Source organism: Chiloscyllium punctatum, chromosome 9 (assembly GCF_047496795.1).
Source record: "Chiloscyllium punctatum isolate Juve2018m chromosome 9, sChiPun1.3, whole genome shotgun sequence".
NCBI classification, from domain to species: domain Eukaryota; kingdom Metazoa; phylum Chordata; class Chondrichthyes; order Orectolobiformes; family Hemiscylliidae; genus Chiloscyllium; species Chiloscyllium punctatum.
The window spans coordinates 28,981,246-28,997,399 of record NC_092747.1 but is presented as its reverse complement, the minus strand read 5'-3'; the positions used below and the strand labels follow the sequence as shown (position 1 = coordinate 28,997,399).

The following is a 16,154-nucleotide window of genomic DNA, read 5'->3' as shown; positions in this document are numbered from 1 at the left end:
AAACTAATCCACAGTGAAATCACAAACAAAGCTATATGTAAACCAATCTAATTGACAATTTAAACCAGGTTCTCTACTGGTTTCTGCCAATATTTAGATGTGGCCTTCTGCATTTTGACGTCCAATGACATTGTAATAAGAAAGCCAGGCATCCAGCAATGAAAAGGAAAAGCAACTGTGCATCTCATTAGTCACACTAAAGGATTTCAAATTAATATTGCAATAATAAGTGTGGGTGAATTAAATCTCCTTCAAATCTCAACATTTGAAACAGTAATTTCTAAATCTCAAATTTTAAAAATAAAGGAATAAAATTACACAATTGTTTTACACATGCCAGACAAATTCATTGACTAATGCAGACTATATTTTTAGCAATAGAGAAATTGTGTTGGGCTGGTATGCGTGTCCATGAGAGAGTATGTGTATTTGTGTGAGTATAAAGGAGTGTTGGTCTGTGAGATGGGTATGAGTGTGTATGTGTGACCCTCTCATACGCTCACCCACAGATGCACTTGACACTCTCACATATACACCTACACACTCACACTCATATCCACCCCCACCCACCCACCCACACGTAAGTTTGTGGGGTGAATTTTTAGTTGCAGAATTACTTTTTATTTTTGCTCAAAAACTGCATGAAACCATGTAAGATTCTGTTAATTCCCTTATTAGGAATAGAAGCAATCTGAACATTGGGGCACATTGTGTGCCTCACATTATCTAAGTTGACATGACATTTATCGTTAAAGTTCACTTGAGAATGCAACTTTAAAAAAAAGGTTCTGGATTTACATATGAAAGATCTGAAACCAATAGAGTCATTCTAAAAGATGAGAGACTTAAACAGTCCAGATCTCTCTCAATATATCATTTCAGTTGCATCACTGTAAAGTTTTGCTATAAATTCTGTGTCTTAAAATCGTGTACTCCACAATCACCTGACGAAGGAGCAGCGCCCCGAAAGCTTGTGCTTCCAAATAAACCTGTTGGACAATAACCTGGTGTTGTGTGATTTTTAACTTTGTCCAACACCAGCACGTCCAAATCACAAAATTTGCTGATTCAATGACATATTCACCCAACACAGTAGAATGCAGGTACAGTTTCTTCTATGTTGTTGCATAATTTCGCCATCCCAAAAATTAGCCTAGAGAGCCTGGTTCTTGCCTTCTTTCTTTGGCAATAAAATAAATCTGAACATTATATTCTCGATTAACGTTCCTTCTAAACGGAGTGGCGACTTTGAGGTAACGCATATGCTGGTGGCGTGGCGCCGCATCGATATCTGGTTCCGGAAAGCGCTGCAACTCAGACATTCAGAAACTGGACAATAAAATTAGAGGGAATGTAGCTCCAGCTCACCAAAGATCCTTTTACAATTAATACAAGACATCTTGACTCTTGCACTAGAGTCAGCTCGTGATTCTATTTGCTTTCGTAATTCCTTCCAGCAAGTGCATGTTAGTTTCAACCGTAGTAAAAGTCCTTTTGAACAGTGGGAAGGGCTAGTGACTGGCGGCAGTTCTGTCCTCCCCACCACACTAATATTACCTTTCCAAACTACATACAGGCTACTTAAAATCGAACCTAGACTTAATTTTACTTTAAAAAATCACACAACACCAGGATATATAAGGGTGACAACCACCTGATGAAGGAGGGGCTCTCCGAAAGCTAGTGCTTCCAATTAAACCTGTTGGGACTATAACCTGGTGTTGTGTGATTTTTAAAAAAATTTTGTACGCCCCAGTCCGACACCGGCACCTCCAAATCTCAATTTTACGTGGCAAGCTTATTTCATGCCCCCCTCATAAACGCAGCAACTTTGCGCCCTTCAATAAAGGTTGTGACTGAAACCAAAAGCTGAAGAGCAATGTTGGGATTTTCAAAGTCTAACAGTGCCTCGTTTGAGCATAAATAACGGAGAATTGAACATCGCTTCATTGCTGTTTTACCACATTAATCTGGATCAATGTCTCATTACAAAGAGCTTTCTATAAACCCTGACACGTGATGATGGTTATTGCCCTCCCACAGCCTCGGTTGCAGGTTATTTCCGGCTTGTGTCAAAGTTGGGAAGTGGTTTAATATTTCTCAGTGATTTAACTGACCGCTTCGTTTTCTGTGCCTTCCAGCAAGAGTAGCACGAGCATAAAGAGTTCGCTTTTGAATGGAAGATGCGTTTTTACGTTCTGTCAGACTGTCGGTAGGTAACATGAACCAGGAATTCCTGACGCCTTCCCCCCAAGTGGAAGCAAAAATAGGAAAAAAAAGTAGATTAAAACAAATATTCCGAGATCTCCAGCTTTGAACTATCAGTTTATTTCGGAGAATTTGATGAAGTTACAATTAATATCGTCCCTTTAACAAATATCGATCCTATTGTGTACCTTCCACTGATGAAAGCTGGGTAGCTCACTGTATAAAACCTCCGTATTAAGAGTACAATTGCTATCCGTCCACTGTCAACTATCACGTCTGTTCATACAATAACATTGTATTCATGCTTTTCCTGTGAAGTGGATTTAATCTAGCCCGGGGATAGTGATTTAGTGCAATCATATGGAAACTCTGAATATTTGGTGTCCTCTGCAATTTCCAAAGGGTTAAAAATCCTGTATCTGAGCAATAACAAAACCCCACCCTAATTCTAGCATTCATTTTAAACATGGTTCAAGATTTGAAGTTCACAACACGCCCTGATTAAGGATAAGTGGCCTTAGGGCGTATCTGTTTTCCACTAGAAATGGTTGGATTTTATTTTAAAGTACATGGCTGCTTCCCACATCAATATTTTAATGAAACTCTAATTGTAAAAGTTGGTAAAATTTGTTATCGTTAGTATTTTCAGAAATTATTGATTGATTAAAGGGATTCACAAGGAATCAACACAGCATGATTTTAGTTTCATTGGGAACGTTATGTAGGGCTGTGAAAATTGGGAGGTGACCACCTAGTAGTTTTATTGCTGAACTGTTAATCCAGAGACTCAGTAACGTTCTGGCGACTTGGGTTCGAATCCCACCACAGCAGATGGTGGAGTTCAATAAAAATACCTGGAATTAAGGATTTAGTGATGACCATGCATGGATAGCTGGAAAAATCCATCTGGTTCACTAATGTCCATTAAGGAAGGAAACTGCTATCCTTAATTAGTCAGACCCATAGCAATGTGGTTGACTCTTAAGTGCCCTCTGGGTAACTAGAGTGAGGCAATAAGTGCAGCCATCCCATGAATACATTTTAAAAAGTGGTGGTTTGAGGGCAAGGTCCATCACTGGAGTGTTGGTAGAGAAAGCCTTATCAATTGAATGACATTTTCTTCTGCTTTGTATTTGTGTTCACGTTTTGGGAAATGAAAATGCAGGGTTACTGTAACAGGGTCACTGTGGTTTGGATTTGTACAACTTTTTCAGCTGTTAGAAGAACAAAGACCAAAGAAAATTTACAGCCCAGGAACAGGCCCTTTGGCCCTCCAAGCCTGAGCCAATCCAACCACTGTCTAAACCTATTGCATCTGTATTCTTAAGCATCTGTATCCCTCTACTCCCTAACTACTCATGCATCTGTCCAGATGCATCTTAAATGAATCCACCGTGCCTGCCTCTACTACCTCTGTTGGCACTGCATTCCAGGCATCTATCACCCTTTGTGTAAACAACATTATCCCCCTTAAACCTTTCACCTCTCACCTTGAACGTGTGACCTCTCGTTATTGAATCCCTCACCCTGGGAAAAAGCTTATCTCTATCCACCCTGCCTATACCCATCATGATTTTGTAGACCTCAATCAGGTCCCCCCTCAATCTCTTTTTTTTCCTAATGAAAACAATCCTAACCTACTCAACCTCTCTTCATAGCTAGCACCTTCCATACCAGGCAACATCCTCGTAAACCTCTCCAAAGCCTCCACATCCTTTCCGTAATGTAGCGACCAGAACTGTACACGGTATTCTAAATGCGACTGAACCAAAATTGTACAATTTTAACATGACCTGCCAGCTCTTATACTCAATACCCCGTCTGATGAAGGCAAGCATACCATATGCCTTCTTGACCACTCTATCCACCTGTGCAGCCACCTTCAGAGTACAATGGGTCTGAACTCCCAGATCTCTCTGCTCATCAACATTTCCAAAGGCTCTTCTGTTTACAGTATAGTTCGCTCTTGAATTAGACTTCACACTTGCCTGAATTGAACTCCATCTGCCACTTCTCCACTCAACTTTCCAGTCTATCTATATTCTCCTGTATTCTTTGACAGTCCCCTATGCTTTCTGCTACTCCACCAATCTTCATGTTCCAGGGTGTTTTTCAACAAATTAATCTTTTTAAATGTTCAATGCCTGTCATTGGTAAAAGTGGTTGGCAATTTGAGTATTTGTGCAGGCAAGTGCTACTAATGGCAAATTACTCTGATACTCTGTTAGAGGGAGAGGTTTTGGCCAAGAACTCAATAGGAGTTCTGTGCTTTATTGTATACTGCAATCCCCTAAAATTCTTCTAAACTCCAGAGAATATAGTCTTAGTTTGCTCAGTCTCTACTTGCTGACAATTCCATCCCAGGAATTATTCTTGTGAATGTTTGTTGCATCTCACATAAAGCAAACATGTATTTCCTTCGGTATGAAAACTGTATACAGTACTCCTGGTGTGGTCTCCCCAGTCCCTTATACAATGCTAGTAAGACCTCCTATGTCTCAGCTCCTGTGCAATAAAGGACAATGTAAGATTTGCATTCCTAATTCAAAAGCAGAAATTGCTGATGAAGTTCAAAAGGTCTGGCAGCATCTTTGGGAAGACAACAGTTAATGTTTTGGGTTTGGTTGCTTTCCATCAGAACTCCTGATGCTGCCAGACCTGCTGAGCTTCACCAGCAATTTCTGTTTTTGTTTCAAATCTCCAGCATCCACAGTTCTTTGGTTTATATTATTGCATTCCTAATTGATTGCTATATCTATGCAGTAGATTTCTGTGTTCAGTGTGCAAGGGCACACAATTCTCTCTGAAACCACATTTAACAGTTTCTTATTTAAAGCAAGTTCAATAAAGATTAGTGTAAAAGTGTACAAAACATTTCACTGATAGTATGTCTGCAATTGTTTTTCAGAGAAGAATTTGATGATGGATGCTTACACTATATTAAAGGTAATTGGTGAAGGTTCCTTTGGCAGAGCTCTTTTGGTCCAAGCGCGTAATGAAAGTCAGCAATATGTCATGAAGGAAATTCATCTTTCAAAGGTAAATATGATGTGAGTTTTCATGAAGATGATTACGTTGTCACTTTATTTTTATTTCCATTATCCATCTGAAGGCAAAGATATCATATAGCTTTGCTCTCAATACAATATATAGAAATTGAGAATTACATTCCATTGGACTTGGATCAGCACGAATTATCATTTGTGGCAGCGAACAGTTTTAGAGTTGGTAGTCATCCCACTTGCATACTCAAAAAGTATGTTTGTTTTGTTCTTCTGGTGATTTTATCATAATGTGCATCAAACAATAAAGTGGCTAGATTACTTTCTTTGTCTCGGATGAACTACAAAAAGAGCCAAAAGTTGTTATTGGCTATGTCACAATTTATACTCCTGGACATTTGGAGAGACGTTCCAAGTTCCAATTCCTTTTCACATCTCTGGACATGCACATCCTCTTGCTATTTAAGCACATAATTCATAACCATATGGCTTATGATTTAATTGTAGCAAAGTTACAAGTTCTGATCTCAAGCTTTAATGATACATACAATATGGATCTTTGGGGGAAAAATGACCCTCTATGTTTATTTTTCAGAGCAAGGCAATGTGCTATCTATTTTCTTTTTATCTTATTTATTTAGAATGCTTCTGGATTACAAAGATCGCGGAGGGAAGCCATCCTCCTTGCAAGAATGAAGCACCCCAACATTGTTACATTTATAGACTCATTTGAAGGTGAGAAATTCATGGAATTAATTATCTATTCTTCACACTTCCTTCTCCAATATTGCTCTTTCGCTTGTTCTAGTGTTCATTCCTCTCCTTGCTGTTTTCCAAAGCGAATGACATGCACAGTATTCACAGCACTAAGACAGGCCGCTTGTCTAATGGGTCCATGCTGTTATACATGCTGCAGATAAGACACCTCCCGTCTTTCTTTAGCTAACCTTTTCCATTTGTCTTTTCAATTCCTTTTTCTCCACACATTATCTAAATTGCCCTTATATGTATCATTGATGTTCGTGTCAACCATTCCTTGTGACAGCTAGTTCCACATTTGAAGCATTTGGCTGTGCAAAGACGTTTCTCCTGACTTCCCTTTTGATTTCATTAGTGACTCAATTATATTTACTGGCACTAGTTCTGCTTTCATCCACCAGTGGAAAAATCTTATCAAATCAGTACATAATCTAGACCTCTGACATAAGAACACGAGAAATAGGAGCAGGAGGAGGCCATTAGCCCGTAGAGCCCTCTGCAAATGAATGAAATTTTGGCTGTTTTAGAACAAAGAACAGTACGGCACAGAAACAGGCACTTCAGCCCATCAAGACTTTGCTGACCTATGATGCTTTTCTAAACTAAAAGCCATTACCTCTTATGTGGTTTCTGTCACTCTATTCCCTGCTTATTCATTTATCTGGCAAGATACCTTTTAAACATTGTTATTGTATCCCCTTCCAACACCACCTCTGGCATCGCATTCCTGGCACTTAAAAGTCTCTGTGTAAAAAAAAGAACGTGCCTCTCACATCTCATTTAAACTTACCCCGTTTTACCTTAAGCCAATGCTTCCTTGCAATTGACATTTCTAATTTTGAGATAAAGATTCCGACTGTACATCCTATCTATGTCTTTCATAATTTTGTAAACTTCTGTCAGGTTGCCCCTCATCCTGCAATATTCAAGTAGACAAACTCGATTTGTTTTCAGTCTCCTTTCATAGCTAATAACCTCCAAACCAGGCAACATCCTGGTAAACTGTTCCTGTACCCTCTCCAAAGCTTGTACATCCTTCTGCTAACGTAGTGACCAGAACTGTATGCAATATTCTAAATGTGGATTAAGCAAAGATTTGTACAACTACAACATGACTAAGCATACTCTATGCCCTGATCGAGGAAGGCAAGTATGCTATATAACTCTCAACCATCTTATCCACATATATTGCCACTTTCAGGGAACTATGAACAAGTAAAACTAGATCCATCTGTGTGTTGATGCTACTAAGAGTTCTGTCATTTACTGTGTACTTTCTTCCTGCATTCGATCTCCTAAAATGCCTAACATTTGTCCAGATTAAGCTCTGCCTAAATCTGCTATCTATATCCTGCTCTATCCTCTGGCAAACATCCTCACTATGTGCAGCTCCCCCATTCTTTGTGTCAGCTGCAAACTTACTAATCAGATCTTCCAAATCATTTATATATATATATATATATATATATTGCAAGCAACAAGGGTTCCAGCATTGATCCTTACAGAACGCCACTGGTCACTGGTCTCTACCCTTCCACCACTACTCTGTCTTCTATGAGTAAGTCAGTTCTGTATCCATCTGACCAGCATACCACAGATCCAATGTGATTTCACCTTTTATATCAGTCTGCAATGACAGCCCTTGCCAAAGGTCTTGCTAAAGTCCACATTGATAATATCTACCGCTCTGCCCCCATCAATCATCTTGGTCACTTGCTCAAAAACCTCAATCAAGCTTGTGAGACGTGATCTTCCCCACACAAAGCCATCCTGCCTATTGCTAATAAGTCCATAGTTTTCCAAACACGAGTAAATCCTATCCCAAAGAAACTTCTCCAATAATTTCCCTACCACCGACATTTGCTTTTTATTCATTCATGGGTTGTGGACATTGCTGGCTGAGCCAGTATGTATTACCCGTTACTATTTCCCATGAGCCAAATGTTTTAGGTCATTTCAGAACATGTGAAATGTTAACCACGTTCATACGAGCCTGGAGTTACACATAGGCCAGACTAGGCAAGGATGGCAGGATTCCTTACCCAAGAGGCATTTGTGAACCAGAGGAGTTTTTAGGGTAATTGACAGTGGTCAGCATTAGACTGGATTTTAATTGCAGATTTTTTGAATTTAATTTTTACCATCAGTCATTAATAGTGGGATTTGAACCCTGTTCTGGATTATGAGTCATGTGACATCACCATTATCCCACTGCCTCCCCATCTTCTATGTCAACAATACTTACTTGCATTTTATGGGCGGCACGGTGGTTAGCACTGCTGCCTCACAGCGCCAGAGACCCGGGTTCAATTCCCGCCTCAGGCGACTGACTGTGTGGAGTTTGCACGTTCTCCCCGTGTCTGCGTGGGTTTCCTCCGGGTGCTCCAGTTTCCTCCCACAGTCCAAAGATGTGCAGGTCAGGTGAATTGGCCATGCTAAATTGCCCATAGTGTTAGGTAAGGGGTAGATCTAGATCTAGATGTAGATGTAGGGGTATGGGTGGGTTACGCTTCGGCGGGACGGTGTGGACTTGTTGGGCCGAAGGGCCTGTTTCCACACTGTAAGTAAGTAATCTAATCTAATCCATTGATGATTTTAATATGTGGAACTCTATGAATCTCAGTCTCAAACGTAATCGACAACTGAGCCCCCACAGTTGTCTGCAATAGAGAATTATAAGCAATTCGCTGTCGAGCAAGTGAAGAAGTTCCACCTTATTTTAGTCCTAAATGGCTTGCCCTTTCATTTGGAGTCTCTAATCTTTTCTTCTAGTTGCCACCCCACCCTGACCCATCCTGCATCTACTCTGTAAGAATTTTGTTTGTTTGAATGAGATCATCTCTCATTCTTCTAAAACATGAGGTAATATAGGTCCAGTCCATTTACTGTTTCCTCACAGGACTGTTCTTCCATTTCATAAATATTTGCAAACATTTGTTGCTCTCCATCTCTGGTACGTCTGTCTTTCTCTTGCATAAGGAGATCAAAATTGAATACAATTGCAGCAAGACATCTTTCTCCTGTTGTCAAAACTTCATGTTGTTAAGGCTAACATACTGTTTGCCTTTTTAATTGCTTGCTGGATCAGCATGTTAACTTTCAGTGTCTCACGACTAGATACATCCAAGTTCCTTTGAAGTTCTGATGTGGAGGTGCCGGTGTTGGACTGGGGTACACAAAGTTTAAAAATCACACAGCACCCCCAGGTTATAGTCCAACAGGTTTATTTGGAAGTACAAGCTTTCAGAACGCTGCTCCTTCGTCAGGTAACTAGTGGGGCAGGATCATAGGACAAAGAATTTATAGTAAAGGATCAAAGTGTCATACAATTTATGCGATGTATTGAACGAACCTAGATTGCTGTTAAATCTTTAATCATTTAGAATGGGGATGCAGGTTTCAATTGATTAATATGTAAATCCCAGAACTTCTTTCAAGTCACAGTCCCAGGATAACTGAAGGTTTTATCAGTATATAAAGAAAAGACATCTCAGCTCCGAGAATACATTACAGGTGTGAGGTTACAGTCTGTCTGTATCCCAACCTTGAGTCAGACTGGTTCTATTTCCAAAGTAGGAATTTATAAACAATCACATGGACTGACAGTCTACAAATAGTGTGCTTTTTGAACATAATATCTGCAAATGCAAATTCATCCCATAGACTTATATGTGTGCACGCGTATGTGTGGGGGGGGGGGGGGGAAAGAGAGGGAGAGAGTTCGCGCGTGTGTGTACACATATACGCGCATGCCATTTGTTAAACCTTAAACAGACCATTGTTCACAGCCAACTACCCAGCCTTCAGGAAAACACCGACCACAACATCATACAATCCTGCCATGGCAACCACTGTAACACCGTATCAGAGTGTTGACATGGATACTACCATCACATGTGGGAATGCCATCCACCATTTGTGCGGCAGGTACTTGTGCGACTCAGCCAAATTATCTAACTCATACAGTCAGACAAGCATGCCCTGAGGCATGGTATATTGACAAAACCAAGCAGACACTACGACAATGGATGAATAGACACCAATCACCAGACATTCCCTCCCAATGAGGGAGCACTTCAGAGGTCAAGGAGATTTGGCCTCAGGGCTTTCAGGGCTGACGTTGGATAAGCAATAACGCAGAGTCGCTGAGCAGAGGCTGGTAGCCAAGTTCATTACCCATGAGGATAGCCTCAACTGGGATGATGGATTCATGTCACGCCACAGGTGAACCCACCACACTATATGCTCTCGCACACATGCACACACTCTTATACATGATTACACACAGACCAACTCTCGTTCTCTCTCTCTCTCTCTCTCTCTCTCTCTCTCTCTCTCTCTCTCTCTCTCTCACACATATTCCATCACACGTGTGCATACATTGTATCGTGTGCATACATTGTATCATATGCATACACGTAAGTCTGTGGGGTGAATTTGCAGATACATTCTATTTTGTTCAAAGCACACACAATCTGTAGGCAGTCAGTCCATGTGGCATTTCATAAATTTGTGTCTTGCTTCAAACTGCTAATGTTTGAGGTGACTTTTAAAATTTATTGTGTTGCTGTTGTTGTGGGACATGTCCATATTCACCTGCATTCAGTTAAATTTCTTTTGCTGCTGTTTTCCACACCTACATTGGTGTGTAATATTTATCAAATGCTTGAAACTACAATACTGAGCCAACAGGAAAATTATTTGCAATCAGTTCACTTTTGGTATAGGCTGTGTGAAACAACTTTGGCATGAATTAATCCCGTTGATGAAATATTTGTCATTGTTGTGAGAAATGATGAAGGAAGCTACTAAAACATTGGGGAGAGACAGGAAAACAATTACAAATATTTAAAACTTTGAGAAATGGTGGAGATAGATTATTTTAATTTAGATGTAGATTAAAGCACATTTTAAAATTAATGTATATTTTGAAAGTAATGTGAAAAAACAATCAAATATTACTTCTGGTGAGTTCTTAAATATATTTAGGGGAAAAGAAATAGATAAAGTTATATTGCTATGCATGAACTGCTTTCTAGTTCCTCTTTGGTGAAAAATTTACTCAATTTAAAAAATAAATTTACTCTATTTAAAAAAGAATTACTCTGTTTTTCACCATTTCATGCTCTGGAGGCCTGATTCATCTCACAATGAATAATTATTCTTTTAAAGTAGCAACCATCAATGTACATACACAGTGAGGCTGTAACTATCAGGGAAGATTGAAGCAACTACATGGGACTTTTTTTTTCTGTTGGAAAAATTATTCAGAGGTGGATGAATTCTGACAGTGTTGATGATAGATGTGGAAAAGATGTTTCCATTTATTGGGAATCCATAATGAAGGACAGCAAAATAACAAAAAATGCTCCCATAAATTTGAGTAATTTGTAAGAAATGTCTTTATTCAAGGAATGGTGAGAATGTGAAATTCACTGCTAAATAGAGTGATTTAAGTGAATAACATAGATGCATTTAAAGGGAAGCAACTTGCTAAGTGCACAAGGAAAGAAAGAGGTGGAAGGACACATGGATAGGCTTAGATAAGGCGGGCTGGAAGGAAACTCCTGTGGAACAATAACATCCAGCTATTAACCCTGCAGATGAATAACAGGTGTAAAAGTCTGTTTCTGGAATGTTTTTTCTACTTTGTACTTTGTGAGAAAGTATCATGGTTTTGGATAAAAAGAGTCCTGTGGAAGTAAATTGTTGCTTTGGCAACTAGTTAATTTAGGATTTCACTATCCTATGCACTATTTACATATTTAATGTTATGATGTTTTTTCCTATTGCAGCTGAAGGGCATTTTTATATAGTGATGGAATTCTGTGATGGCGGAGATCTCACGCAAAAACTCCTGCAGCGAAAGGACAAACTATTTCCAGAAGAAACGGTATACATCCTGTAGTAAATGAATGAAACGTAATCACAGACTCAAAGGAGCAGGATTCACCTGTGTGAATTGTTGTGTGCCTAGTTCCAGCTACACTTGCGGGTTGTCTGGAACTGGCCATGTTAGATTGAACGTCGGGAAACTGCAAGATTTCCCCCTCCTCGTTTGAACGTCCTTGTTTCATCTCCATCTTTGTGGGGATGGACCTTTCTAATTGGGCACTGTTCTCATGGGATAGCTCACTTAGCAATAACCCTTTTTGCTTCTCCAACTTGCTCTCTCTGTAAACCACACCCCCCCAAAAAAAAACCGCAGACATATACTCTGAGACCACCGGGCTGCCGGCTGTCCAATTGGCCAGCAATACTTACAGACGTTTACACTTTAAAGGGGCAGCAGTTCCAACATCTTCAAATTAGTTGCCAGATGGCAAAAAGTGGCTGACACTGGGTTGTCCTAGCATTCCGGTCAGTGTTCCCAGCTTACTAAGAACATCTGTGATTGTGTCCACTTCATTCATCGCAATTTTGATATATGAAACATGAAAAAAATTTTTTTTGCTCTTTTATGTAGCATTATACTACAATTGAAATATTTCTATTTTAAGATTAACCTGAACAATCGGTACAATTTTGATCATTGTAAGTTATTTAAAAACTTAGCTTTATAAAATAGTAACTTGCACAGAACCCAGAGTGCCTTTTTCATGAAGTACTCACTATTAGAAATTGACAGAGGAATTATTTTGTTGTTTTGCTTTTAACAGATATTGAATCTGTTTGTGCAAATTTGCCTCGGAATGAAGCACATACATGACAAACGAGTTCTACACAGAGATATCAAATCCAAGGCAAGTATTTCCTTCTACAGAGAGAAAAAAAATTAAAATAACCATATCTCTTTATTAAGAATAACAAAATAATTGCTTGTGTTCTGGCTAATCTGATGGGATATAAAGCTAGATTTATGAAGCTCGGCCTTATGTGACTTAAAATTTGAAATTAATGAGTTTGGAAAATCTGTAGTGCTTAACTAGTTTGTTTAATTCTTTCATCAAGAGTCTTAATGGAGGCATTAGCTTACTTTGTGTAACTGGACAATTGCCTCAATTAAAGGAGCTGACTGAAGTCTTTAACCAGTAAATGCTAGAGAGCAATAGCTAGCTTCTAATTGCACTTAAGTATTATATTTAATTGGATTTTATTATGAGTATCTTCAAACAATGTTTTGAAGTTTTGTACTGTGCTTTGTATGGTTTTCTATATATTAGCCCGTGTAACATATCACAGAGTGACTGGTTCTTATTGAGTCAGATATCTGGACATTTAATAACAACTATGTACACAAATGTGGCGTCTCAGAGTTGCATAAAGGGTCTGAGTTAAATGATTGCTTAGGTTACTATTATAGATATTTTCTAATCAACCTGTTAATACACACCTCCAAAGCAGGTGAGACTTGAACTCAGGCCTCTTGGCCTAGAGGCAGGTACATTACCACTGTGCCACAAGCACCTTAGATTTATACGATATTATATACATAGTTGATTAACTGGCTAACAGTCTGGATGACTGCTTGCAGTCTAACCAACTGACAGTGATTGAATGTACAGAGAGTAAGATAGAGACCTCTTAAATGAGACCATCACAAATTGTGATGTCATTTGGTTTTCTTAAAGAGCTGTGCAATAATCTGACCTTGCAAAAATCAAAATGATGCTTACAATATCAAAAAAATCTGAAAGAGATATTACATCTCTGTGGTACCCCTTTGTGACTGTGTGTTTAACTGTATTGCCCTTGAGCTACATGAGATGGAAAGGTACACTAAGCTACAAATCAGGTTTAACCCTGATTTGTGCTGACGTAGCTGGCGAGCCTCAGTTGAATTGCCAGTAAGATTATTGTCCTATGTTATCCTGTCACTGGTCAGCTTGTTGCTGTAAAATGTTGCAGTTACCCATATCTTTTTCAGTTTGCTACACTTGCTATCATTAGCCACGTCTCAGGAGAACAGAGCAATTCATAACAGAACATTATCTTATTGTTATGTCATGTAAACACTATTATAGATATTTTAATTAGAAATTTAACATTTTTACAAGTTTACAAAAATAAACAAAACTCTCATATACAAACATTGATATACAATTAAATCAAATTTACAATAGCCAAAATTTAACAAAAGAAAAAAAATACCGAAAAAGAAAAAAAAACAAAACTCAACTGTCTACTAATCTAACCTCCAACTAACCAGAGTGTATATTTAAATCTCTTACATGCTCGGAATGTGTTAACATCAGATGTAATAAAACCCGTATTCGTGCGGGATTCCTCTCCTAATGGGCCCCGGACCAGCCAGGTTTGTAATCTCAAATACAAGCCCTTGTTAGGATAGCCGAAATATCTGTATTTATGTAATTCAAGAAGGGCTGCCATATTTTATAAAATAATTCGGTCTTTCGGTGCACCATATTTGTAAGGAAGTCAAGGGGAATACATTCCATAATTAATCAGTGCCAATTTGAAAGTCCAGGGGGGCCCTCAGCCACCCAGTTCACCAAAATATTTTTCCTTGCACAGAAAGAGAGAACAGAAAATAGTCTCCTCCCATACATGTGCAGGGAGGGAAAATTCGAAAAGCCCAAAAGGAGAGATACAGGGTCCACTTTAATTTCCGTTCCTAAAATTTCTGTCAGGGTACTTGCTACTTTAGTCCAATATCTACGGATCTTATGACAGGTCCATAGGCAATATACAAGAGTGCCCACCTCTATTTTGCATTTGGGACACATTGGAGATGCTCCTGCCTTAAATTTTGCCAATCGAACCGGTGCTATATGGGCCCTATGAAGTATCTTCAGCTGGATAGCCTGGGTTCTATTACAGATAGTAATTCTTCTAACGTTTTCCCAAATATCATTCCATGTTTCTATTGAGATTTCTAGTCCCAAATCCAGATCCCATGTTTTAAGCAGATTGTCCATACCTCCCGATACTTCATCATGTAGTAAATGATAAATAGTACTGACGGAAGATACCCCCACTGGTCGTAGGACATTACATTCTCTATCTGATTTATAAAGACTATCTAATAACATAGTCTTCTTCTGTATATAGTCTCAAATTTGGAAGTATCGAAAGAGGTCTTCATTAGGTAATCCGAATTTCTGACGCAGCTGTTCAAAAGACATCAAGACCCCATCTTTAAATAGGTCCCCTAGACATGAGATACCCCTGGATCTCCAGAGTTTAAAAGTGGCATCTGTAAACCCCGGTTGGAATCCCCATGCTCCCACTATCGGTGCATAGGGGGATGTTTTATGTGAATTACCCATATTTTGCCGCATTATATTCCAAGCCTTGATTGTGTTTAGTATTATAGGGTTTTTACAGTGATCTGTAATGATTTTCCTCTTGTCTGAAAATAAAAGGTTAATAAGTGGGTATTTCGCTTGAGAGGCCTCGATGTCCAACCAGACATGTAAACACTATTAATACTAACACTATTGTTAATGTATAAATTTGTGCGTTAATAATACCTTACACCCAGTCTTGAATGATGCCATTTGGTCCACCTAACCGCATACTACCATTCAAAAGTCATATCATTAGGCAAAACATTCAAAACTGCTTTGAAACTATATTGTTCTTCATATCTTCATTCCATTAGTACAAGAATTTTACTTGCCCCACCCAGCCTTTGTTCGCTTCACATGCTTGAGTTCAGTCTCTATTTCGTTTGTTCATATTCACCTTCAATAGAGTAAATAACTTGAGTACCGCAGCCAATGTTGCACATCACCTCCTCACCAGCCATCACCACTGAGAAGGGCAACGGCAGCAGAACCTGGAAACATTACCTCCTACAAGTTCCTCTCCAAGCCACTCAGTATTCTGACATGCAACAATATTGCCATTCCTTCAGTGTCCCAGTCAAAGTCTTCAAACCCCCTCCCTGACAACATTGTGTGTAACCATACACTAAATGGATTGCAATAATTCAAGAAGGCAGTTCAACAGCATATTCTCAAAGGCAGTTAGTGAAGTGCAATAAATGCTGGTCCAGCCAGTGATGTTCACATAACATGAATGCATTTTCTAAGAAAAGTTGGCATCAAAATTCACTTTTGTCTGATTTTAAATTGCAGAACATATTCCTCACTAAAAATGGAGTGGTTAAACTGGGAGACTTTGGATCTGCACATCTACTGAACAGGCAAGTTTACTCATGATTACATGAGTGTTACTGGGTTGATGTATGTTAGTGCAAATTTGTTTTTATAGAGCCCT

At 39.0% G+C, this 16,154-nt stretch overlaps 1 protein-coding gene across 3 annotated transcripts in view; it reads left to right on the top strand.

The window, feature by feature from the left end:
* Nucleotides 1-2,065: 2,065 nt before the first annotated feature.
* Nucleotides 2,066-16,154, top strand: part of nek3 (NIMA related kinase 3) — a 30,135-nt gene continuing 16,046 nt past the window's right edge. For 2 of the 3 annotated variants that reach the window (XM_072577131.1, XM_072577130.1), the window contains exons 1-6: nucleotides 2,066-2,212; nucleotides 5,117-5,247; nucleotides 5,852-5,945; nucleotides 11,765-11,862; nucleotides 12,629-12,712; nucleotides 16,013-16,080. In XM_072577131.1, the coding sequence (XP_072433232.1) occupies nucleotides 5,128-5,247; nucleotides 5,852-5,945; nucleotides 11,765-11,862; nucleotides 12,629-12,712; nucleotides 16,013-16,080 (464 nt within the window). In that variant the 5' untranslated portion in view covers nucleotides 2,066-2,212; nucleotides 5,117-5,127. Of the gene's footprint in view, nucleotides 2,213-5,116; nucleotides 5,248-5,851; nucleotides 5,946-9,118; nucleotides 9,236-11,764; nucleotides 11,863-12,628; nucleotides 12,713-16,012; nucleotides 16,081-16,154 lie in introns of those variants that run through there. The other variant, XM_072577132.1, reaches the window with a different exon arrangement.